Source organism: Salmo trutta, chromosome 20, assembly GCF_901001165.1.
Source record: "Salmo trutta chromosome 20, fSalTru1.1, whole genome shotgun sequence".
NCBI lineage: Eukaryota > Metazoa > Chordata > Actinopteri > Salmoniformes > Salmonidae > Salmo > Salmo trutta.
The window spans coordinates 3928300-3956168 of NC_042976.1; the positions used below are offsets into that span (position 1 = coordinate 3928300).

At 42.2% G+C, this 27869-nt stretch overlaps 2 protein-coding genes across 2 annotated transcripts in view; one reads left to right on the forward strand and one right to left on the reverse strand.

The window, feature by feature from the left end:
- LOC115156268 (motor neuron and pancreas homeobox protein 1) overlaps positions 1-2325 on the forward strand; it is a 2818-nt gene extending 493 nt beyond the window's left edge. The window contains exons 1-3 of the mRNA XM_029703727.1: positions 1-576; positions 1500-1660; positions 1918-2325. The exon at positions 1-576 is cut by the window's left edge and continues 493 nt beyond it. Coding sequence (XP_029559587.1) covers positions 162-576; positions 1500-1660; positions 1918-2325 — 984 coding nt within the window. The 5' untranslated portion in view covers positions 1-161. The remainder of the gene's footprint in view (positions 577-1499; positions 1661-1917) is intronic.
- A 13954-nt stretch (positions 2326-16279) lies between these two features.
- Positions 16280-26417, reverse strand: LOC115155436 (tubulin alpha chain-like). The gene is made up of 4 exons (XM_029702052.1): positions 26245-26417; positions 19883-20105; positions 19550-19698; positions 16280-17656 (listed from the first exon to the last, which is right to left on the reverse strand). Exons 1-4 carry the CDS (start codon positions 26245-26247, stop codon positions 16682-16684), a joined length of 1350 nt encoding a protein of 449 aa, XP_029557912.1. The 5' UTR covers positions 26248-26417; the 3' UTR covers positions 16280-16681.
- Between the last annotated feature and the right edge of the window lie 1452 nt (positions 26418-27869).

Sequence of the window (27869 nt, forward strand, 5' to 3'; positions counted from 1 at the left end):
AGAAAAAACTGAAACATTCTGTGTAACAGCAGTTTTAAAACTCTGGACAAGATGTTCTTTCATTTTGCCTAGAACAACTATTTCCGACAAAAAACATAACCCAGAACAATTATTGTACTTGCACAATTTGAGTTGGAGAAAAGTTTCAGGAAAGGTCTACAATGGCGAAATCTAAGAACTTTGGAATCGACGCGCTGTTGGCGCACCGGGACAGCTCACCGGGACCGTGTTTTCAGGACAGCCGCGTCTCTTACCACCCGTCGGAAACACCATCCCCGCAGAGGACCCACAACGGTATCCACATTCAGACCGGAATGATCCACAAACCGGGTCTACTGAACTTCTCCCAGCTGGGACTCACCCAGCTGTCTCAGGGGGTCATCCATGGAATGTATCCCACCCACATGTACCGCATCGCGGCCCTGGGGGGGCAGCACCCTGCCTTTACCTACCCTGGTTTTGCGCAGCATGCCCAGCAGTACCCAGAGCACCTGCAGGCTGCAGCTATGGCTGGGTTCCCTCTAGGACACTGGTTTACAGCCGGAATGATGCTTCCAAAACTAGAGCACTATGATAGTAAGTAGCCATTTATATTTATTTGAATATAATTAAAATAAGTAACTCTGTCACTGTTCATATTAGAAGTTTATTGTTTGATAAGAAAGTACTTGTACATAATGTATTACGACAGAATGTTGTCTAACGCTTTAAGCCAAATGTATGTATTGCTGCTGCATTATTTTGGTATAGCTTTTCATTTGAATTAATTGCCCCTTTTAATTAATTATTTGTACTTTTATAATTTCATTGAACAATATGTGCATTTACTACATTGTGTTATAATGTTAATTAAAATATTCGCTCCGTGTCTTAGATCTTGCTATTAGGAATTATTCGATATTATGAACTTCGTTTTAAATCATTTACAAAATGAAGCAGTCGACAATAAACTATAATTGAATAAATAACATTTTTAATTAATAGGCCATAGCCATGCGAGACATTTAACAATAAAGAAACACCTGGGGGAAATTGGTGCACTTCCATCAATAAAATCCCGGGATCATTTATTGCATTTTCATGAATATAATGGCTCTGAGTTTTATAGCCCTGCTCAAGCAATATCTCGCTGTCCTCACATCACCTGCAAACTAAAGTCCAACAAAAAAGTGTTTCTATCTTGGTCTCATCCTCCTCCCTTACAGAACAGCTAAATGAACTTCACATCACCAAGATAATGTAAAAAAAACAAAACAAAACAACAACAACAAACACATAAGTACACATATAAAATAAAATAAAATGTAGGCTGGGTTTTAGGCCAGTACATGTAAAACGCTCTGTGACAACTGCTTATGTAAAAAGGGCTTTATAAAAATACATTTCATTCATTGAATTGTATTGATATAAAGAAGAATCTGATAACATGTAAAAGGAATTATGTCAACATAATATTCAGAATAAAAGGTATTATTATTAACATGTGGTCTCCACTCCAGCCTCTCCTCAGGCTAGTCTGATGGGGAAATGTCGTAGGCCCAGAACAGCCTTCACCAGTCAGCAGCTACTACACCTGGAGAACCAGTTTAAACTCAACAAATACCTGTCCAGACCTAAACGCTTTGAGGTGGCCACCTCTCTCATGCTCACAGAGACACAGGTAAGCATGACGATCTCTGAAATGATTTTCAATCTTTTGCGTAATCGTTTGCCATTTTTCATTAGTTTGTGTCAGGGACCATACAAAAATAAATATTCCTTCAAGATTTAGATACATAGTTTAGATCCATCTTCAGTCACATAGAGGTCCTACATATTCAGAATCACTGAAAATGAGCTGCAAGTTGTTTGACTGACATGCTTATCCTCGTGTGACTGTTATGTTCTTTTCTGACCTTGTGTTCTGGTTCCGTTCAGGTGAAGATCTGGTTCCAGAACCGACGTATGAAGTGGAAGCGGAACCGCAAGGCCAAGGAGCAGGCAGCCCATGTCCAGGGGGAATACGACTGCCCACACAGGGGGAAGAACAGCACCAAGACTAGGTCTGGAGATACCCGGAACTCTGGTACCCTAGAGGATGAGGAGGATCTGGAGGAAGAAGAAGAGGAAGATGAGGAGGATCTGGAGGAAGCAGAAGAGGAAGACGAGGAAGATGTGATAAGTTCTAGTACACTAGCAGCTAGAGTGGGTTTAGTGTCTCGCCCCACACATTTCCTGAGGCACACCGCTACGGATCTCAGCTATAGTTCTCATGGTTCTTACTCAGAAGATGAACTAGAGGAACGTGGACCTGGACTGGAGAGGAGGGTTGGGGTGGGGTTATGAGGAGAGTGGGGTGGGGCAGGAGAGGAGGGGTGGGGTTATGAGGAGAGTGGGGCTGGAGAGGAGGGGTGGGGCTGGAGAGGAGGGGTGGGGTTACGAGGAGAGTGGGGCTGGAGAGGAGGGGTGGGGTTATGAGGAGAGTGGGGTGGGGCTGGAGAGGAGGGGTGGGGTTATGAGGAGAGGGGCTGGAGAGGAGGGGTGGGGTTATGAGGAGAGTGGGGCTGGAGAGGAGGGGTGGGGTTACGAGGAGAGTGGGGCTGGAGAGGAGGGGTTGGGTTATGAGGAGGGGTGGGGTGGGGCTGGAGAGGAGGGGTGGGGTTATGAGGAGAGTGGGGCTGGAGAGGAGGGGTGGGGTTACGAGGAGAGTGGGGCTGGAGAGGAGGGGTGGGGTTATGAGGAGGGGTGGGGTGGGGCTGGAGAGGAGGGGTGGGGTTATGAGGAGAGTGGGGCTGGAAAGGAGGGGTGGGGTTACGAGGAGAGTGGGGCTGGAGAGGAGGGGTGGGGTTATGAGGAGGGGTGGGGTGGGGCTGGAGAGGAGGGGTGGGGTTATGAGGAGGGGTGGGGCTGGAGAGGAGGGGTGGGGTTATGAGGAGAGGGGCTGGAGAGGAGGGGTGGGGTTATGAGGAGGGGTGGGGCTGGAGAGGAGGGGTGGGGTTATGAGGAGAGTGGGGCTGGAGAGGAGGGGTGGGGTTATGAGGAGAGTGGGATGTTTACTGTTTCCTATTCCCTATATTGTGCCCATTGAACTCTGGTCAAAGGTAGTACACTATATAGGGTGCCATTTGGAATACTACAAAAAAATGTCTTAACACTCACGAGCAGGTATCATCATCAACAGTCAAGACTAGTGAAGAATGAGAATGTTATCTAAAGTAGGCCACTACTCAGCTCAGCAGTGGCCCGAAGACATTCACTAATAAGTGGTTACAAGTAGTTATTCATTTTCTGTTCATCGTAATTTACGTTACATTCAACAAAGGGGAGCAAAAAGGACTTGATACTAAGTCTGCGTTTACACACGCAGCCCAATTCTGATCTTTTTTTTTTTGTTGTTGACCAATCACATCGAATCTTTTCACATGAGCTGATCTGATTGGCTGCGTATGTGAAAGCAGTCCATTTAAGTCCACTAAGCTATTTTGCCGTACATCCGCCCAGTGTTGTCATACCTTTAGAGTCACATGCTATGTTAGTCCTGAACAGCACTGCAAACTCTATTGTTCTTTTATTTAACTCACAACAACAACAACAAAAACAGATTGTATCCAATGTATTATTTAATAGGCACTTACTATAGTCATTTGTTTTGTATTTAACCTAATGAAGTTAAACATGTGTTCTTTATGACAGAATATTAAAATGAGGTGAAATCAAAAGTTAATTTTGACACTTCTCAAAAGGCCCTGAATTGGTGGAATGACCCAAGAGGTGTGTGCTGTGATTGGAGCTAATTGGTCAATCAGGACTTCGCTATAGTCATTAAGCTGTGAAGCTGATTGTCCAGAGTTTCTCTGTGGCGAGACACACACACACACACGCACGCACGCACGCACGCACACACGCACACACACACACACACACACTGTCACACTCTTGTCAAAGAGTGAGTGAAATGTCTTCATCAATTTGTACCCATTATCATGTCAATAGGCAAAGAGGGAGAGAGAGAGGGAGGAGGGGAAGTGGAGGGAACTTCTGTAATACCATCTGCACACACACACACACACACACACATCTTTCTGCCCACCCCTCCCGAGCAGAGCCGTTTAATTAGACTATTTCGTTCTCCTGAAATAGTGTGTTGACAGACAAAGCCTCCATGTTTATTAAACAGGAACACAGTATATCAGTGTCACGACGTTAGGAGACTGCTGCATAATCTCCTGTTATTTCTCTGTATACATTACAACCCACGGCCTTTCTATTTAACACAGTCAAGTGGAGCTTGTTTTCCGTATCACTTAAAAACTGTTAAAATATGACGTCATACTGAGTGCGTTTGTTTAGGTCTCTTTTTAAAAAAACTGTAAGTACCTCTATATATCGACAGACAATTATAACTGATGTAGTAGTTTCATACCAGTGTTTCCAGTGTTAGTATTTCAATAGACTGTTCTACTGTTTCCAAGGCTTTGAGAGGCGAGGCGTCAAACACCCTAAACCCTGATTAAAAAGATTTTATTAGTGATCAAAAAACATAAGCATCATAAAACAAACCATCGCTAATCACAATCGTCAGTATCGGGAAAAAAACCCCCTCAAAACAAGACATTTGAAATGTCGTCTTCTTGGGTAAATGTAGTGGGTGCTCATGCTAGGTGTCTTAACTCCCAGGTGTTGTTGCTTGGCAACTCACAGTGCACACCCCCCCCCCCCCCATTAAGGTGTTTATCCAAAACCCGCTTCCAAAACCTCACCTGTTTAATTTTGGTTGTTGTCCTGGACTCTTTTGTTAGTTCCCATTTCTGTATGAGCGATACTTCTTCTGCTTCCTTGCTGGGGAACGTAAAAGGGTCTAGTACTCTATATAGGTAACAAGTTGCCATTGCTCTGGTCGAACGTCGTGCACGACGTAGGGTATAGGGCGCCAAAGTCGTGCACTACGTAGGGTATAGGGCGCCAACGATGTAGGGTATAGGGCGCCAACGTCGTGCACTCTGTAGAGTATAGGGCGCCAACGTCGTGCACTACGTAGGGTGCCATTTGGGACACAGTTCTGGTGCTCATTCTGCTCCCTCATCGCACCTCCTTGGTGGTGATTTAGATGTCCACGGCAACACTGACCCATAATGCAACACTGTGATCAGAGGCACTCAACGCTGACCCATAATGCAACACTGTGATCAGAGGCACTCAACGCTGACCCATAATGCAACACTGTGATAACAGGCACTCAACGCTGACCCATAATGCAACACTGTCATCAGAGGCACTCAATGCTGACCCATAATGCAACACTCTATGAAGGAGGGTTTATTACAGTCAACATGAGAGAGGGTTTATTACAGTCAACATGAGGGAGGGTTTATTACAGTCAACATGAGAGAGGGTTTATTACAGTCAACATGAGAGAGGGTTTATTACAGTCAACATGAGAGATGGTTTATTACAGTCAACATGAGAGAGGGTTTATTACAGTCAACATGAGAGATGGTTTATTACAGTCAACATGAGAGAGGGTTTATTACAGTCAACATGAGGGATGGTTTATTACAGTCAACATGAGAGAGGGTTTATTACAGTCAACATGAGGGATGGTTTATTACAGTCAACATGAGAGAGGGTTTATTACAGTCAACATGAGAGAGGGTTTATTACAGTCAACATGAGAGATGGTTTATTACAGTCAACATGAGAGAGGGTTTATTACAGTCAACATGAGAGATGGTTTATTACAGTCAACATGAGAGAGGGTTTATTACAGTCAACATGAGGGATGGTTTATTACAGTCAACATGAGAGAGGGTTTATTACAGTCAACATGAGGGATGGTTTATTACAGTCAACATGAGAGAGGGTTTATTACAGTCAACATGAGGGATGGTTTATTACAGTCAACATGAGGGATGGTTTATTACAGTCAACATGAGAGAGGGTTTATTACAGTCAACATGAGAGAGGGTTTATTACAGTCAACATGAGGGATGGTTTATTACAGTCAACACGAGAGAGGATTTATTACAGTCAACATGAGAGAGGGTTTATTACAGTCAACATGAGAGAGGGTTTATTACAGTCAACATGAGAGAGGGTTTATTACAGTCAACATGAAGATGGTTTATTACAGTCAACATGAGAGAGGGTTTATTACAGTCAACATGAGAGAGGGTTTATTACAGTCAACATGAGGGAGGGTTTATTACAGTCAACACGAGGGAGGGTTTATTACAGTCAACATGAGGGAGGGTTTAATACAGTCAACATGAGAGAGGGTTTATTACAGTCAACATGAAGGAGGGTTTATTACAGTCAACATGAGGGAGGGTTTAATACAGTCAACATGAGGGAGGGTTTATTACAGTCAACATGAGAGAGGGTTTATTACAGTCAACATGAGAGAGGGTTTATTACAGTCAACATGAGAGATGGTTTATTACAGTCGACATGAGAGAGGGTTTATTACAGTCAACATGAGAGATGGTTTATTACAGTCAACATGAGAGAGGGTTTATTACAGTCAACATGAGGGATGGTTTATTACAGTCAACATGAGAGAGGGTTTATTACAGTCAACATGAGGGATGGTTTATTACAGTCAACATGAGAGAGGGTTTATTACAGTCAACATGAGGGATGGTTTATTACAGTCAACATGAGAGAGGGTTTATTACAGTCAACATGAGGGATGGTTTATTACAGTCAACATGAGGGATGGTTTATTACAGTCAACATGAGAGAGGGTTTATTACAGTCAACATGAGAGAGGGTTTATTACAGTCAACATGAGGGATGGTTTATTACAGTCAACACGAGAGAGGATTTATTACAGTCAACATGAGAGAGGGTTTATTACAGTCAACATGAGAGAGGGTTTATTACAGTCAACATGAGAGAGGGTTTATTACAGTCAACATGAAGATGGTTTATTACAGTCAACATGAGAGAGGGTTTATTACAGTCAACATGAGAGAGGGTTTATTACAGTCAACATGAGGGAGGGTTTATTACAGTCAACACGAGGGAGGGTTTATTACAGTCAACATGAGGGAGGGTTTAATACAGTCAACATGAGAGAGGGTTTATTACAGTCAACATGAAGGAGGGTTTATTACAGTCAACATGATGGAGGGTTTAATACAGTCAACATGAGGGAGGGTTTATTACAGTCAACATGAGAGAGGGTTTATTACAGTCAACATGAGAGAGGGTTTATTACAGTCAACATGAGAGATGGTTTATTACAGTCAACATGAGAGAGGGTTTATTACAGTCAACATGAGAGATGGTTTATTACAGTCAACATGAGAGAGGGTTTATTACAGTCAACATGAGGGATGGTTTATTACAGTCAACATGAGAGAGGGTTTATTACAGTCAACATGAGGGATGGTTTATTACAGTCAACATGAGAGAGGGTTTATTACAGTCAACATGAGGGATGGTTTATTACAGTCAACATGAGGGATGGTTTATTACAGTCAACATGAGAGAGGGTTTATTACAGTCAACATGAGAGAGGGTTTATTACAGTCAACATGAGGGATGGTTTATTACAGTCAACATGAGAGAGGATTTATTACAGTCAACATGAGAGAGGGTTTATTACAGTCAACATGAGAGAGGGTTTATTACAGTCAACATGAGAGAGGGTTTATTACAGTCAACATGAAGATGGTTTATTACAGTCAACATGAGAGATGGTTTATTACAGTCAACATGAGAGAGGGTTTATTACAGTCAACATGAGAGAGGGTTTATTACAGTCAACATGAGGGAGGGTTTATTACAGTCAACATGAGGGAGGGTTTATTACAGTCAACACGAGGGAGGGTTTATTACAGTCAACATGAGGGAGGGTTTAATACAGTCAACATGAGAGAGGGTTTTTTACAGTCAACATGAAGGAGGGTTTATTACAGTCAACATGAGGGAGGGTTTAATACAGTCAACATGAAGGAGGGTTTATTACAGTCAACATGGAGATGGTTTATTACAGTCAACATGAAGATGGTTTATTACAGTCAACATGAGAGATGGTTTATTACGGTCAACATGAAGGAGGGTTTATTACAGTCAACATGAAAAAAAAAATAAGGGAGGGTTTATTACAGTCAACATGAGAGAGCGTTTATTACAGTCAACATGAGAGAGGGTTTATTACAGTCAACATGAGAGAGGGTTTATTACAGTCAACATGAGGGAGGGTTTATTACAGTCAACATGAGGGAGGGTTTATTACAGTCAACATGAGAGAGGGTTTATTACAGTCAACATGAGAGATGGTTTATTACAGTCAACATGAGGGAGGGTTTATTACAGTCAACATGAGGGATGGTTTATTACAGTCAACATGAGGGATGGTTTATTACAGTCAACATGAGAGAGGGTTTATTACGGTCAACATGAGGGAGGGTTTATTACAGTCAACATGAGAGAGGGTTTATTACAGTCAACATGAAGATGGTTTATTACAGTCAACATGAGAGAGGGTTTATTACAGTCAACATGAGGGATAGTTTATTACAGTCAACATTAAGGAGGGTTTATTGCAGTCAACATGAGAGATGATTTATTACAGTCAACATGAGAGAGGGTTTATTACAGTCAACATGAGAGAGGGTTTATTACAGTCAACACGAGGGAGAGTTTATTACAGTCAACATGAGGGAGGGTTTATTACAGTCAACATGAGAGAGGGTTTATTACAGTCAACATGAGAGAGGGTTTATTACAGTCAACATGAGAGAGGGTTTATTACAGTCAACATGAGAGGGTTTATTACAGTCAACATGAGGGAGGGTTTATTACAGTCAACATGAGAGGGTTTATTACAGTCAACATGAGAGAGGGTTTATAACAGTCAACATGAGAGAGGGTTTATTACAGTCAACATGAGAGAGGGTTTATTACAGTCAACATGAGAGAGGGTTTATTACAGTCAACATGAGAGAGGGTTTATTACAGTCAACATGAGAGAGGGTTTATTACAGTCAACACGAGGGAGAGTTTATTACAGTCAACATGAGGGAGTGTTTATTACAGTCAACACGAGGGAGAGTTTATTACAGTCAACATGAAGGAGGGTTTATTACAGTCAACACAAGGGAGAGTTTATTACAGTCAACATGAAGGAGGGTTTATTACAGTCAACATGAGGGATGGTTTATTACAGTCAACATGAGAGAGGGTTTATTACAGTCAACATGAGGGAGGGTTTATTACAGTCAACATGAGGGAGGGTTTATTACAGTCAACATGAGAGAGGGTTTATTACAGTCAACATGAGGGAGGGTTTAATACAGTCAACATGAGGGAGGGTTTATTACAGTCAACATGAGAGATGACTTGGAAGGACATACTAGTATAACAGTTTAATGATGAGATAATCTAAAAAATAAATAAATTTCCTATGTAATGAATATGGGTCTCATGGTATAGAGAACGGGTATTGGTTAAATGAGGGCATGACTGGGGAAAAATATTTATTAAAGATGAATTATTCCACTGGTTGAAGACAGAGAGAAACAGAACAATTGTGTGCGTGTGCATGTACTGAGGTTTATGGCTGGCCATATCCTACTCCAGGCTGAGGTGTAGTAAGGGGTGTGTATGTTGGTGAGGCCGTGGAGATTGATTACACACAAAAAAAAGACTGTATCATCCTAAAAAAAAAATACTTCAACTGGTTACAAGTAAATATATTATGTTTTCTCAATTTGTTGAAAACAAATATATCATTCAATACCAACTGTTATATTTGAATACTTACCAAACCTATATTTAAAGTTGCAACCTATTACTTTAAACACTGAAGTTGAACCTATTTAGTAACATAAATATAAACTAAAATTTCATGCAAATACAAAACATTTTTTCATCTTTTTCCAAGTAGATTTTTCCCTTCGGAATTACTTATCCAAATGTCTTCAATTGGATTACAAGCAACAAAATCAATTCCCTGTAAATCAAGAAATTATGATAGTTACAAAAACATGAAAAAATGACTTAAAATGTATTCTTTACATAAAACCTTCATATTTATTAGCCAGGATTTAATAACACTTTTTTGTTCCCCTCAGCAATGGAAGTTTTAATCATGCTCTTAAGTAGCACATACACTCATGAAAGTTACATCACAGACTCAATGCTGGCAGTGTTGAAGTTAAACCATCAAAGTGAGGAAAAAAAAAATAGATGAACTGGAATGACATTCACTCTCATGGGTGGCCAAAAAATAACAACGTTATAGCCACGCCCCCCCCAATAAGCCACGCCCCAACTCTTTTGATCAGTTGCATGCTGAGGTGCAAATTAGGTTTCATTCAATAAATGTTTTTCTCATTGATCTGTCAAATTCCTTATTGGATTTCAGACAAATTGAATAGAATAGGTTGAATGAACTAAAAGTGTAATTTTTCAGTTTTTCCATCAGTAAAACACACTTCAGATGAACAACAGCGTCGTACCACTTTTTACAGTGTCGGTACAATGTGACTGTGATTCTGGCGAGAGGACTAGAATCATCTCTGCTAATTGTTTTATATGTAGTGAAACAAATGGCGGTGTACTAGCCAATTAGAGTGGAGAAACAGCACCAGGCACCTCTTCTTAATAAGATGTGTTGCGATTCCATGTGCTTCCTACATCATCAGTATTTCACTTTGCATTAATACATTTTTATTTTTTATTTAACCAGGCAAGTCAGTTGAGAACAACCCCTAACCCAGGTGACTCTGGGCCAATTGTGCGCCTCCCAATGGGACAACCCAATCACGGCCGGTTGTGATACAGCCTGGAATCGAACCAGGGTGTCTGTAGTGACGCCTACTAGCACTGAGATACAGTGCCTTCGACTGCTGCGCCACTCGGGAGCCCCAATATAGGAAAAGTCGCATAGCGCAAACATCCTCCCCTAATATTCATCTTGTGGATGGAGTTGGTGAGATTCAATACAACCAGCGATGGAAAGGTAAGGTTTACCAGAGAAGAGTGACCACAGTGTAGGCAACGTGTAACAATTAGACTATAGTATGGAAGTAGCATGGTATTACTGGCCTCTAGTGGAATTATTACAATGCTACATCTACCTTAAGTGGATAAAAGCAGTCGGGGGAAAATCCTAAACCCCTCCTGTACCTACGAACGTAATCTCTGTTAATTTTAAATCTCATGTAATTGGTCAGCTGCTCAATTAAATTCTGGGCACATACATGAAAAGAGAAGAGATTAAGAACTGCTAGAACGAAGAGCGAAACCAGAACAAGGTGCTCCACCCTCTCTCTCTTTGCAAGCTACTGGCCCGAAGTTCCCCTACCCTTCCGAAATAAAGCCCCACAATGGAGGTGTCATAATACCCATAAAACCTAGCGGTTAAACAGGGAAATAGTTCCAATTGATTTTCCACCATTCATTTTTCCCATAGGGGATTTTAGAAACACTTAAAATAAGGGCTGTGTTTCGTGTAGGCTTACCCTGGCGTGACGTTTTGATAACTGTGTAAATCTCTCTCGGACAAGGTGAAGGATTAGCTAAAAAAGTGTTAAGGATTATTGGAAGGGTTAGAAAACATGCTAAGTAGTTGCAAAGTAGCTAAAATGTAGTTAAGTAGTTGAAAAGTTGCTAATGAACTAAAATACTAAAGTTGTCTGTGATGAGATTAAAACTCACAACCTTTGGGTTGCTAGACGTTCGCGTCCACCCTGACCAACCACAATGCTTTTGTGTTTCCCTATGCAGAAATCGCTCTGGCATTTCCTGGTTGCGAAAGTTTTAACTAATTACGCTAGTTTTAATTTGTGTGACATAACAAGCAGTCATTGTGTAGAGAAGCATTGTACAATCTATTTTCCATCACTAAAAATTATTGTATTTTTAGCTGTTTGAAGCTAGTGTACAAAACTGAAAGGAAAAGATGCAAAAACTACATTTAAGCACGGAAAGCATAGAAATAGTGTACATAGAACCGATCTACCGCTTCTTAGACTTGCTTTCAATGAGAATGAAAGATCTATAACACATTTCTATGTGAATTTGGGCTGGTCACCCAAAAAGTTACCTGAACCTGAAAAATCCAGCAGCGTTGCAGTTCTAGACACAAAACGGTGCGCTTGGCACTTACTACCATACCCCGTTCAAAGGCACCAAAAATATGTTGTCTTTGTCCATTCACCCTCTGAATGGCACACATACACAATCCATGTCTCAATTGTCTCAAGGCTAAAAAAAAATCTTTCTTTAACCTGTCTCTTCCCATTCATCTACACTGATTGAAGTGGATTTAACAAGTGACATCAATAAGGTATCATAGCTTTATATCATGGAAAGAGCAGGTGTTCATAATATTTTGTACACTCAGTGTGACGCACATGCATAGCATCTCACTCGCCATTGATGTCGACACCCCTCATCGAATATTCCAAAAATATTCAAATAACGAGATGTATCCCCGCCATCTATGGAGAGGAATAGGCGGGAGCTTGACAGCCCGCTGGCCCCTTTGTGGACTTCGAATCCCATTGTTAGGGTGTTGCACTATGGGGATACAAATTCTCCAATTTGCGCCTACATGTCGACTGCATGAACTTTACAAAAACCATGTGATCAAAGGTCATGAAGTTTTGACTGCAGTCGACTGCAGGTTTCTACAGTTGCGCTTTACCAAGTTTATCCTGCAGCTATCGCTTGGATTGTGGGAGGCAGAGGCTCTGTTGAAAATCAATCATTATAGTGTTTTTGTTTTAGCCAATACAAATGTGACAAAAAAACATGACTGAAACAGGAACCGCCATTCATGTATTCAGTGGATATAAAAATGTATGTGATATTTGAGGCTCTTTCTCGCTAATTGTGCAATCTACACACGTATGATTTCAGTTTGTAAGGGTGTGATATGGTGGTCAACATTATAAAGAAAACTTATACAGCAACATGTTGATCTGTATGGAGGACCAAACCTGCCGTAATGAGAAAATAAGTGAATAAATAAATAAATCCACAAATAAATAAATACAGGAATAAATCAATAAATTGACATCTGTAAATAAATATATAAATAATTAATCCCACTTTCTTTTGATTTTATTCATTTATATTATTTCTTAATTTATTTATTTTTCCGTATTTCTTCCTCCGATATGATAATGAGGGGATGTTAAGCAAATGCATGTGGGTGGGGTCCAACACACCATTGGTTGATCAATGCCGAAGCAATAATGTGTAGCACATACAGTGAGTGAAAAAGTATTTGATCCCTGCTGATTTTGTACGTTTGCCCACTGACAAAGAAATGATCAGTCTATAATTTTAATGGTAGGTTTATTTGAACAGTGAGAGACAGAATAACAACAAAAAAATCCAGAAAAACGCATGTCAAAAATGTTATAAATTGATTTGCATTTTAATGAGGGAAATAAGTATTTGACCCCCTCTCAATCAGAAAGATTTCTGGCTCCCAGGTGTCTTTTATACAGGTAACGAGCTGAGATTAGGAGCACACTGTTAAAGGGAGTGCTCCTAATCTCAGTTTGTTACCTGTATAAAAGACACCTGTCCACAGAAGCAATCAATCAATCAGATTCCAAACTCTCCACTATGGCCAAGACCAAAGAGCTCTCCAAGGATGTCAGGGACAAGATTGTAGACCTACACAAGGCTGGAATGGGCTACAAGACCATCGCCAAGCAGCTTGGTGAGAAGGTGACAACAGTTGGTACGATTATTCGCAAATGGAAGAAACACAAAAGAACTGTCAATCTCCCTCGGCCTGGGGCTCCATGCAAGATCTCACCTCATGGAGTTGCAATGATCATGAGAACGGTGAGGAATCAGCCCAGAACTACACGGGAGGATCTTGTCAATGATCTCAAGGCAGCTGGGACCATTGTCACCAAGAAAACAATTGGTAACACACTACGCCGTGAAGGACTGAAATCATGCAGCGCCCGCAAGGTCCCCCTGCTCAAGAAAGCACATATACATGCCTGTTGAGCTGAATATCAGGAGTGAGTCAAAGAACTACACTTCCCAGAGTGCACCAGCAGCAGCAAACCGGCTGCTTGTCACCTGATCAATCATTTTCACTGATTTGGAGCACCTGTGAAGGCATGGAGGGGTCAGTCATTCAGAAGAACAAACTTCAGAGGGAAAACTCCAAGTTCACTCACAGGTTCAGTCCAAAGACGCCAATGGTAAAAGGCTTAAATGATTAATTCATATTAGTTATTTAGAATGTTATTTAAATGTTTAAACTAATTTAAGTTCATTAAAATGTTTAATTAAGATGGTAACTTTTTGTTCTGTCTTTAAAGGTTTACAACCTAATTTACTGGCTAATTTACTGGCTAATTTACTGGCTAAATTACTGGACAGACCAACCAACTGAAGGCAAACTAAAAATAAAAAAGATTGAGTTGGAAAATTGAGTTGTCCCTGTGTCCTTTGGATGGTGAACAAGAGGAGGACTTGACAATGCCCGTCTGAAGTTTGTCAATGAACATTTGAATGATTCAGAGGACAACTGGGTGAAAGTGTTGTGGTCAGATGAGACCGAAATGGAGCTCTTTGGCATTAACTCAACTCGGCGTGTTTGGAGGAGGAGGAATGCTGCCTATGACCCCAAGAACACCATCCCCACCGTCAAACATGGAGGTGGAAACATTATGCTTTGGGGTTGTTTTTCTGCTGAGGGGACAGGACTACTTCACCGCATACAAAGCTAATATTTGTACACTCTTCAAGGTTGTTTTCTGTGGGTGACACTGAGTAGACTGATACCCCATATCACAACGTGGTCTCAGAGCATTTTGTATTATTCTGTACATAAGCCAAGACACTCCATTTAGTATGATATGTTACGTTTCGTATGGTATGTATTCATTTACATTTACATTACATTTTACATTTTAGTCATTTAGCAGACGCTCTTATCCAGAGCGACTTACAGTAGTGAATGCATACATTTCATACATTTTTTTTTCTCCCTGTGCTGGCCCCCCGTGGGAATCGAACCTACAACCCTGGTGTTGCAAACACCATGCTCTACCAACTGAGCTACAGGGAAGACGGTGTCCATCATCCATTTCGTATGATATGTTACATATTACAATTTGTACAATATGATACGTATTTGCTAAACGTACAGTATGTTACGACTTTGCAAAATGTATGATATGTTAAAATTACAATTTGTTGTGGCTAATGCTAACATTAGCTAGCTCAAGGGGTTAAGGGTTAAGGTTAGGGATAGGGGAAGGGTTAGTTAAAAGCGTTAAGGTTAGGGGAACAATTAGCTAACATGCTAAGTAGTTGCAAAGTAGCAAAAAAGTACATAACATACAAGGTTACTTAAGTTAAGGCACAAACAAAAGGAGGGTTGCTAGACGTTAGCGTTATACGCCCTCGACCAACCACACTCCTTTTGTTTTTGCCTTAACTTAAGTAACCTCGTATGTTAAGTAACCATACCAAACGTAACCTATGATACTAATTTGAGTGTCCCGGATTTACAGTTACTATGTTACGTCTAGTCTATGAGACCAGGCTGCCACATATTAGAACAACGTTTTTTGACATTTTGGTTTGTTTTGGTGTTCTGCAAGTTTTTTTTCCCCCTGCTGTTTGCACAACACATTTTTTCTTGAGTCAAGTTGAAGTTCAGTAGCCGAAGTCTACACCCTTTCATCTGTGATTGGTCAACAGTGTTACTCCTAGTAGGAGTGGGGAAATATGGATGGGATTCTTCAATTAAGTCTTTCTTGTCATTCAACGAGAAACTAGTTTTCAAGCAAAAAAAAAATTAACTTGAGAAATACTGCACCGAACATCCTAGATGTAAAATTGATCGACTAAGACTTCCTCTGCAGTATTACCAGCTTTTTCCACGTAAAATATTGCCGCTTTTTCTTGTTTTTCAAGCTAATGTCTTTTAATGGAGTATGCGAGGCATACGTTCACTTGGAATAAACCAAATCTAGTATGCGGCCACCTTTATGCAATACCACTTCGCTCTGAAGCAGCCAAGTGGATATCGAATGATCTAATTAGCCCCAAACATAAATCCTCCACATTTATGAAGGCTGAGATGAGTTAATAAATCCAAGATTGATAGCAGTAATCAAAAAGCCAGAATACTGGTGCAGTAGGATAATATACTAGGGGCTAATTAGCATTTAGCCAACTGTATTCATTCATAAAGTATGCTTGCCGGTAATTTAAAGCCTTGGCTACAGTAAAACACTCTAATTGCAACATCTAATCAAGTCATGGTGTAGTAGGGTATGAATAAAGAAGAATAAAGCGATTTATTTGAGGATAACTTTATTGAGCTTGGACATTATTGATGTGGGCCTCATTATAAAAACTAGCATGTTCCTGTACAACTTCTGCTTTAGCCTTCAATAAAACATTGATTTAGAATAACTCAGTAAAAAAAGGAAAACATTGGCAAGGCAACAGTATTCTTCAAATCAAAGAAAAGGGGTAACTTTTCAGTGTTACAGCAATTTTTCATTTCTAAATTGTCTAAGATGTGGAATTTCATGATATGGATATTAAATTCAGTGTCAACAACATACAAATTAAATACTGTTTAATAATTAAGATACAATAACCAAAATATTTGATGGCTCCTTTTGGACTCATTTGGCAATTAACCTTTGTAACATTCATTTTGTTCCGGAAACCAAACCAGCAAATTCGTTGTTTAATACTCTTCACCTTCCTCCTCTTCCTCAAACGAGTCGATGCCCACCTCTTCATAGTCCTTCTCCAGGGCTGCCATGTCTTCTCTGGCCTCGGAGAACTCTCCCTCCTCCATGCCCTCACCCACGTACCAGTGCACGAAGGCTCTCTTGGCATACATCAGGTCAAACTTGTGGTCCAGACGGGCCCAGGCCTCAGCGATGGCTGTGGTGTTGCTCAGCATGCACACAGCCCTCTGGACCTTAGCCAGGTCTCCTCCAGGAACCACCGTAGGGGGCTGGTAGTTGATACCCACCTTGAAGCCAGTGGGACACCAGTCCACAAACTGGATACTCCTCTTGGTTTTGATGGCAGCTATTGCTACATTGACATCTTTGGGAACAACGTCACCACGGTACAGGAGACAGCAGGCCATGTATTTGCCGTGACGAGGGTCACATTTCACCATCTGATTGGCCGGTTCGAAGCAGGCATTGGTGATCTCAGCCACTGACAGCTGCTCGTGATAGGCCTTCTCAGCGGAGATGACTGGGGCATAGGTTGCCAGAGGGAAGTGGATACGGGGGTAGGGCACCAAGTTGGTCTGGAACTCTGTCAGATCAACATTCAGGGCTCCATCGAAACGCAGGGAGGCAGTGATGGAGGAGACGATCTGACTAATCAGCCTGTTGAGGTTGGTGTATGAGGGACGCTCAATGTCAAGGTTCCTACGGCAGATGTCATAGATAGCCTCATTGTCCACCATGAAGGCACAGTCAGAGTGTTCCAGGGTGGTGTGAGTGGTCAGGATGGAGTTGTAGGGCTCCACTACAGCTGTGGACACCTGGGGAGCTGGATAGATGGCAAACTCAAGCTTAGACTTCTTGCCGAAGTCGACAGACAGACGTTCCATCAGCAGGGAGGTGAAACCAGAGCCAGTGCCTCCTCCGAAGCTGTGGAAGACCAAGAAACCTTGGAGACCAGTGCACTGGTCAGCCTGAGGGAGACATCAACACAGCCTATCAGACCAGCACATCAACACAGCATTATCAGACACTATGAATTTAGGGGCAATTACACTGAACAAAAATATAAAACGCAACATGTAAAGTGTTGGTCCCATGTTTCATGAGCTGAAATAAAACATCACAGAAATGTTACATAAGCGCAAAAAGCTTATTTCCCTCAAATGTTTTTCACAAATTTGATTACGTCCCTGTCAGTGAGCATTTATCCTTTGCCAACATAATTCATCCACCTGACAGGTGTGGCATATCAAGAAGCTGATTAAACAGCATGATCATTACACAGGTACACCTGGTGCTGGGAACAATAGAAGGCCACCCTAAAATGTCTGCAGAAATGTCCACGAGAGCTGTTGCCAGAGAATTGAATGTTCATTTCTCTACCACAAGCCGCCTCCAATGTCGTTTTAGAAAAATGTGCCAGTATGTCCAACCGGCCTCACAACCGCAGACCATGTGTACGGCGTCGTGTGGGTGAACGGTTTGCTGATGTCAACGTTGTGAACAGAGTGCCCCATGGTGGCGGTGGGGTTATGATACGGGCAGGCATAAGCTACAGACAACGAACACAATTGCATTTTATCGATGGCAATTTGAATGCACAGAGATACCGTGATGAGATCCTGAGGTCCATTGTTGTGCCATTCATCCACCGCTATCACCTCATGTTTCAGCATGATAATGCACAACAACCATGTCTCAAGGATCTGTACACAATTCCTGGAAGCTGAAAATGTCCCAGTTCTTCCATAACATGTATACTCACCAGACATGTCACCCATTGAGCATGTGTGGGATGCTCTGGATCGACGTGTACGACAGCGTGTTCCAGTTCCCGCCAATATCCAGCAACTTCGCACAGCCATTGAAGAGGTGTGGGACAACATTCCACAGGCCAATCAACAACCTGATCGACTCTATGCGAAGGAGATGTGTCGCGCTGCATGAGGCAAATGGTGGTCACACCAGATACTGACTGGTTTTCTGATCCACGCCCCTACCTTTTATTTTTTTTAAAGGTATCTGTGTTCCCAGTCATGTGAAATCCATAGATTAGGGCCTAACTGATTTCCTTATATGAACTGTAACTCAGTAAAATCTTTGAATTTAAATGTTGCGTTTCTAATTTAGTTCAGCATAACATCAACAGTGGTGTACCACAAGGCTGTCTATTCTCTCCACTTTTTCATTCATTTTGATGGTTCAACCGTTATCAATTGATATTGGGAATAACGCAGGGTTACGAGGGTTATGGGTTACGAGGGTTATGGGTTACGAGGGATATGGGTTACGAGGGTTATGGGTTACGAGGGTTATGGGTTATGGGGGTTATGGGTTATGGGTTACGAGGGTTATGGGTTACGAGGGTTATGGGTTATGGGGGTTATGGGTACGGGGGTTATGGGTTACGGGGGTTATGGGTTACGAGGGATATGGGTGTTATGGGGGTTATGGGTTACGGGGGTTATGGGTTATGGGGGTTATGGGGGTTATGGGGGTTATGGGTTACGAGGGTTATGGGTTATGGGTTACGGGGGTTATGGGTTATGGGGGTTATGGGTTATGGGGGTTATGTGGGTTATGGGGGTTATGGGTTACGGGGGTTATGGGTTATGGGGGTTATGGGGGTTATGTGGGTTATGGGTTACGAGGGTTATGGGTTACGGGGGATATGGGTTACGAGGGTTATGGTTTACAGGGGTTATGGGTAACGAGGGTTATGGGTTACGAGGGTTATGGGTTACAAGGGTTATGGGTTACAAGGGTTATGGGTTACAAGGGTTATGGGAGAAAAGCTTCTTGTTTATCATATCATGTCTCTAATTGTCATAATTGTCAACAATTCATTCTTCAAACAGTCTTACCAGTTTACGGATTCTGTCCAGGACGGAGTCAATGATCTCCTTGCCGATGGTGTAGTGACCGCGGGCGTAGTTGTTGGCAGCATCCTCCTTGCCTGAGATCAGCTGCTCAGGGTGGAATAGCTGGCGATAGGTACCTGTCCTCACCTCATCTGGAGAAAGAGAAAACAGTATTTTTCTATATGGAGAGATGACCAGATACCAGTGGATGATGTTCTGTACACATTTAGAAATTGAATGCACTGGCACATCTGAGATTTGCTTCAGTAGGTGAGTCGTAAATGTTGAAATGTTTTTCAAAGGATAAAAGTTTCTGTAAAAAGACAAACAACTTACCGATAACGGTGGGTTCCAGGTCGACGAAGATGGCGCGTGGCACGTACTTCCCGGTGCCCGTGGCGCTGAAGAAGGTGGTGAAGGAGTCGTCGAGGTTACCTGTGGGCTTGTCACTGGGCATCTGTCCGTCCGGCTGGATCCCATGCTCCAGGCAGTACAGCTCCCAACAGGTGTTACCCATCTGGACTCCAGCCTGGCCCACGTGAACAGAGATACACTCACGCTGTTGAGAGAGACGGGGAGAGAAAGAGAAGAGACAATGTGAATGAAGTAGACAGTGATAACACCTGACCACATGGAGGATATTACAGTGGGGTCTAAGAGGTCCAACAATTCAGATGTGTATCGTCTGTGTGACACCATGTGTGTAAATGATTATGATACACTGAGTGTACAAAACATTAAGAACACCTGCTCTTTGCATGACATAGACTGACCAGGTGAATCCAGGTTAAAGCTATGATCCCTTATTGATGTAACTTGTTAAATCCACTTCAAATCAGTGTAGATGAAGGGGAAGAGACAGGTTAAAGAAAGATTTTTAAGACTTGAGACAATTGAGACATGGATTGTTTATGTGTGCCATTCAGAGGGTGAATGGGCAAGACAAAATATTTAAGTGCCTTTGAACAGGGTATGGTAGTAGGTGACAGGCACACCGGTTTGTGTCAAGAACTGCAATGCTGCTGGGTTTTTCACACTCAACAGTTTCCTGTGTGTATCAAGAACGGTCCACCACCCAAAGGACATCCAGCCAACTTGACACAACTGTGGGAAGCATTGGAGTCAACATGGGCCAGCATCCCTGTGGAACGCTTTCAACACCTTGTAAAGTCCATATTAGGGAGTTGTTCCTAATTGTTGGTATATACTCAGTGTATATACCCATATGATGATTAGTTTTGTGTCATCCTGGAGATTTTAAATGTAGTCCCCACTAGGTGGAAACAGAGAATCAGAAAGAGAAGGTAACAAATAGGGAGAGAGAGAGAGGGCGGGGGTAGAGAGAGAGAGAGGGGGTAGAGAGAGAGAGGGGGGGGTAGAGAGAGAGAGGGGGGGTAGAGAGAGAGAGAGAGAGAGAGAGAGAGAGAGAGAGAGGGCGGGGGTAGAGAGAGAGAGGGAGAGAGAGGGAGAGAGTATATAGAGAGAGAGGGGGTAGAGAGAGAGAGAGAGGGTGGGGGTAGAGAGAGTGAGGGAGAGAGAGAGGGTGGGGGTAGAGAGAGAGAGAGAGAGAGAGAGAGAGAGAGGGAGAGAGAGAGGGTGGGGGTAGAGAGAGAGAGAGAGAGAGAGAGAGGGTGGGGGTAGAGAGAGAGAGAGAGAGAGAGAGAGAGAGAGAGAGAGAGAGAGAGAGGGTAGAGAGAGAGAGAGAGAGAGGGAAGACAGACAGTTGCTGCAGCTGTCGTTGTAACTCATGTTTAAGTCACTCTACAGGAGGAGGAGGGTAGCTACCCTTTGCTACTCTTCTATGGGTACAACAGGCCTCTTGTAAGGGAGCCATCATTCAACGTACAGTATATTTGCCTTCTTATACCTTGTTTGAATTAGCCTCTCCCTAAGCAGATTTGGCTCAATCCCAATCACCCCCGTTTTGCGCGATCCCTCAGGCCCCATTGAGTCGATCTAGTTGGCGCTCCAAACGAAGTGAATCGAGATGCAGACTTTCTATCCAGTGTTTCCCAAAACTCCCATGATGCTCTGCAACCCAACCCTGGAGAGTTGCTTCAAGAATAATGGCTGGGGAAAAGAATACTAGGATGGAAGCCAATTTAAGTAATTATAACTTCATAACGAATCATGCAACATGCAACAAAAATGTACAGTTAAGAGGAATATATCAGTTAATGTAGAGACTAACGATTATGCTTTTTTTTGTCAAAGTTAGTTTAAGAAAAACGCTATTTAACAAGCTATGTGATTGTATTTATAATGGATCCCCATTAGTTCCTGCCAAAGCAGCAGCTACTCTTCCTGGGGTCCAGCAAAATTAAGGCAGTTTATACAATTTTAAAACATTACAATACATTCACAACACACTGTGTGCCCTCAGGCCCCTACTCCACCACTACCACATATGTACAGTACTAAAGCCATGTGTATGTATTGTGAGTATGTTATCGTGTGTGTGTGTGTGTGTATGTGTCTGTGCCAATGTTTGTGTTGCTTCACAGTCCCCGCTGTTACATAAGGTGTTTTTTTTAATCTGTTTTTTTAAATCAAAATGTTCTGGTTGCATGAGCTACTTGATGTAGAATAGAGTTACATCTGTAATCTGACTAGCTATACATCTTATCATTTGTATGAATTGTAATTTGTGTTGTTTCATGTTTTAGGGACTTCTGAGCAAACAAGCAAACCAGGCTGTCATCTTGTAAAACCCAGAGGATGTAAAGAATCTAGCTAAAGCATTGATTGAAGATGTTTTTTCGGCAATACAGCTGAACGTAACGTAGCTAGGGTAACGGTGCTAGCGTAACGTAGCTAGGGTAACGGTGCTAGCGTAACGTAGCTAGGGTAACGGTGCTAGCGTAACGTAGCTAGGGTAACGTAGCTAGGGTAACGTAGCTAGGGTAACGGTGCTAGGGTAACGTAGCTAGCGTAACGTAGCTAGGGTAACGTAGCTAGGGTAACGTAGCTAGCGTAACGTGGCTAGGGTAACGTGGCTAGCGTAACGTAGCTAGGGTAACGTAGCTAGCGTAACGTAGCTAGGGTAACGTAGCTAGCGTAACGTAGCTAACGTAACGTAGCTAGGGTAACGTAGCTAGCGTAACGTAGCTAGGGTAACGTTGCTAGCGTAACGTAGCTAGCGTAACGTAGCTAGGGTAACGTAGCTAACGTAACGTAGCTAGGGTAACGTAACGTAGCTAGTTAACCATGTTCTATCTAATTGTGTAGTGAAGGATATAAAACACTTGTGTACTATTGATGTGGAGCTATGTAGTCGATCTGTGTATGGACCCTCACATTTTTTTGGTATGAATATTAGTTCAGAAAAGTGGTTTTCATTTTTAATTGCTTCCACTGGTTAATCATTCATCGCTAAGAAATTGCAGGAAATGACTGAGGAGTGAAGGAAATGCGACTGTTACATTTCATACTGCTACTATGAGAAAGTCCTGCTTCAGTACTACACCACATTGAACCACAGCCAATGAATGTCTACATTATGGGCACATTGTTGTTTTTCAGTTATCATATGTTGCTCATACGGTACTGTACTATCTATTTGTTGCATGAGAAATATAAGGAAAGATATTACTGGAATGAATCACAGTAGTCGTGTTTACTTTACAAAGGTGACTGAGTCCAAACTGACAGAATCTGTTGACGTCTAGGTGGCCAGACAGGTTCATTACAAGACAGGGTAGTCTGTCAGTCATACAGTGTGTACGCCCTAATAGTGCACTATATAGAAACACACAGTATGTTATCCTATGGTATTCTGAGCCTTGACAAACAAGAGGTAATGAGACAGAAATGGCTGCCTGCTGCAGCGATAACAACCAGCAGCAGGAGAGAAGAGGTAATGAGACAGAAATGGCTGCCTGCTGCAGAGATAACGAACAGCAGCAGGAGAGAAGAGGAGATGAGACAGAAATGGCTGCCTGCTGCAGAGATAACGAACAGCAGCAGGAGAGAAGAGGAGATGAGACAGAAATGGCTGCCTGCTGCAGAGATAACGAACAGCAGCAGGAGAGAAGAGGAGATGAGACAGAAATGGCTGCCTGCTGCAGAGATAACGAACAGCAGCAGGAGAGAAGAGGAGATGAGACAGAAATGGCTGCCTGCTGCAGAGATAACAACCAGCCAAGAACTTACTGAAATAACTGTCATCCTCTCCTCTCTCTGACTGCATTTCAAAACTGCAAGGTCAGTCTTTTGGCTCAGCTCTGTAGTTCCATCCAGGACAACTATGGATGCGTCACAAATGGCACCTTATTCCCTATTTGCACTACTTTTGACCAGGGCTCATAAGGTGCTGGTAAAACGTAGTGCAGTATATAGGGGATAGGCTGCCATTTGAGACACTATATAGGGGATAGGCTGCCATTTCAGACACTATATAGGGGATAGGCTGCCATTTATGACACTATAGGGTAGGCTGCCATTTCAGACACAACCATAATTTTCTCAAGGAGAGATAACTAGGCCTTCAGTCCCTATGTGGCCTCTGCCTCATCAGCAGCAGCTGCTGAAGCCAGAAAACTCAAAATACCCTACAATTATCTACGAGAACAGACCACAACACGGCAGGATAACACTAAGTAATTTCTGACTTAAGTCTGTGTGACAATGAGTCAGTGATGTATTGGGCCTTGACTCCTGATACACTCAGTTTAAGGGCCTAATTCAGACACAGAGGCACTTGACTCCTGATGCACCCAGTTTAAGGGCCTAATTCAGACACACACAGGCACACTACCATCTAAAGATCACTTTCCCAGACAGATACTGATTAAACCTAGTCCTGGACTAAGAAGCTATTTCGATGGGAGATTCACAAGTGAGCATGCTTTTTAGTCCATTAATAGGTGTAATCTTGATCTGGGAAACTGGTCCTAAAAGTATGAATCCTTGTCTCCACTAGGGATTGGTGATAATTCCCTCTGCCCTAGTCACAGACTATTTTTAAACCTGCCCCATTCTAGCTGGCCCCCTGGAGACTGAGTGATGGACAGGGGCCTACTGGAGGGGAGATGATCACCAAGTTTGGGCAACACTTGCCAGGTCAGGGGCCCAGCTGGCTGCTATTTCTGGGGAACCCTCAGTCTCATTAACCTGACTTTTACTCACTCCTGAACTTGCTGTAATCACCAGGCAGTCACCACCAAAATCCAGCTAGACATTTCATAGATGGAAACCAAGCTCTATCAAACTTTGAAGTACTAGATAAAGTACTAGATAAAGTACTAAAGTACTATTTTAAAGTGTGTGGTATTGCTTCTTCATTACATCTTAGATTCTGTAACTTAACTGTTTTCTGTCTGTAGATTCTACCTGTAGATTCTGTCTGTAGATTCTACCTGTAGATTCTGTCTGTAGATTCTGTAATTTAACTATTCTGTCTGTAGATTCTGTAATTTAACTATTCTGTCTGTAGATTCTGTAATTTAATTATTATGTCTGTAGATTCTGTCTGTAGATTCTGTAATTTAACTATTCTGTCTGTAGATTCTGTAATTTAACTATCCTGTCTGTAGATTCTGTAATTTAATTATTATGTCTGTAGATTCTGTCTGTAGATTCTGTAATTTAATTATTCTGTCTGTAGATTCTGTAATTTAACTATTCTGTCTGTAGATTCTGTAATTTAACTATTCTGTCTGTAGATTCTGTAATTTAACTATCCTGTCTGTAGATTCTGTAATTTAAATATTCTGTCTGTAGATTCTGTCTGTAGATTCTGTAATTTAACTATCCTGTCTGTAGATTCTGTAATTTAATTATTCTGTCTGTTGACTCTGTAATTTAATTATTCTGTCTGTAGACTCTGTATCTTACCCATTCAGTCTGTAGATTCTCCTGTAGGCTAAGATTTCTCAACACACCCTGAAACAACCACAAAGCTGCAATTCCTGTCCTGCAGCAAGTTCGTTATTGATAGCATGACTGAAAAAATGAGAAACACCCTAACTCACTCACTCACTCACTCACTCACTCACTCACTCACTCACTCACTCACTCACCCACCCACCCACCCACCCACCCACCCACCCACTCACTCACCCACCCACCCACCCACCCACCCTCTTCATTAGTAAGAGAAGACTAGATAGTAAGAGAGTATTTGACACTACTGTATAGTTAATCCTAATTAATATCTGCAATTACAGTTTGTTCTAGGTCAGTTCTAATAGGATATATATATATGTTTAAGGGTTTGAATAAACATCTTCCCAGAACAGAATGATTCAATGCATAAGCATGATGAATGCATTTCAAATTGTAAATTCACATGTTAGCTACACTGAATGTATATGACATTCTTCCTTTCAGTGACAGTAATGGTTTATTTTCGATGCGTCACTGTAGTTCTTTAGAGTTGCACACTGCACACAAACTGCACTGCACCCCCTGATCCGTCTGTCGGGGGGGTTTTGGGTAGGAATGAACACTGCGCATGGGAGCTGTGCCATTATCCAAAATAACACCGTGCAAGAGTTAAATGGTTAGTGGTATAGAAACGACGATAGAACAGACAATTTAGGATATTGCATTGTGTTTTTGCAAATGAAATGAAAAAAATAGAAAACATGTTGAATAAAACCAGACAGTTAAAACAAGAATGTAGCCTAACAGAAAAACACATTTATTTATGTATAGTTGAACCACAAATTTCAGCATTCCAAATGAAAACCACTCACCATTGTGCTTTTTGCAGTATCAGTCTCTTGACTAAAACGGAGAGAAAATACTGTCAGACGAGGTCGCTGTATTGTAGAGGAATACGTTGGACTTCTCGCAGCGGCCGTTAATGTGGTCTCCGTGAGTAATAAGTTATGCCCGGTGAGGTGGAGCTGCTAATCACGCTATATTCAATGTAGTGGCGTCATGGAATGGATCCCTCCTCCTGCTGCTGCTGCTGCCGTGTATTTTATTAGTATGCGCAAATTGTCCGACCGTAGGCTACTGGCACAGGTAGAATATGCTGCGTCATTTTTAGCCTAGGAGTGAGATTTTTTTTGGGGGGGGGAGAAGTTTGTGCTCAATCTTTGCAGGCATTTCTGCTGAGCTGGTACATTAATGCTGATTACAATTTGAGATGTATCTCCCTTGGGTGGTAGCCTCTCCAGCAGCGAACTTGGTTTGAGATACTCGTATTATTTTTCTATAGCCTCTATTCTCTGATGTGAATGGGCTATTTTCTCCTAACATTTCCACCTAGCAAACATCACATACACCAAGACATGTTGCAGCTCTAATATTATCATCTGTAACCAGAAGGTGGCACTGTAACCTAATGTACAGTAGTGGAGACGTTAGAAAGACTTAACACCTGTCCTGTGTGTCACTGAGTTCACGTCACATCAGCGGTATGCAGAACGAATGCGTTTAACACCACTCAGCAGCCTTTTGTCATCTGATTTGAATGAAAGGGTTAAACTATATTGGATCCCGAGTGGCACAGCGGTTTAAGGCATTGCATCTCCGTGCTTGAGGAGTCACCACAGACACCCTGGTTCGAATCCAGGCTGTATCACAATTGGCTGTGATTGGGAGTCCCATAGGGCGGCGCACAATTGTCTGGGTGTAGGCCGGTGTAGACCGTCATTGTAAATAAGAATTTGTTCTTAACTGACAAACAAAGGCATCTAGCCTTTCAGGTTGTGACCTGAAAGATGCAGAGCGAGATACAGAGCGAGATACAGAGCGAGATACAGAGCGAGATACAGAGCGAGCTACAGAGCGAGCTACAGAGCGAGCTACAGAGCGAGATACAGAGCGAGATACAGAGCGAGCTACAGAGCGAGATACAGAGCGAGCTACAGAGCGAGCTACAGAGCGAGATACAGAGCGAGCAACAGAGCGAGCTACAGAGCGAGATACAGAGCGATATACAGAACGAGATACAGAGCGAGCTACAGAGCGAGCTACAGAGCGAGATACAGAGCGAGATAATGTCTAACGTCGGTACTTCAGGCTCTAGCTATGCTGGTTGTTTTGGGAAGTCACTCTGAGCAGCTATTGTGTTTCATCCTTTCAATGATCTGTAACTAACACCTATTGAGGTCCCAGAACCAACGTAGGCCATGTTCTGTTACTTTCATCAACCTATTGAGGTCCCAGAACCAAAGTAGGGTATATTCTGTTACTTTCCTCTCCAAGGGACATAAGAATCTTTAGTAAGACAGAAACTGGTCTTTCATACATTGTATACAGCAGCCTGTGGGTCTCTCTCTCAATGTCTCCCTGTAGTCAAAGTGTGAGACCAGTCATTGTAATGTTTTATAAGATCAAGTAAAAACATTTTTTTTTTTTAATCACTAGA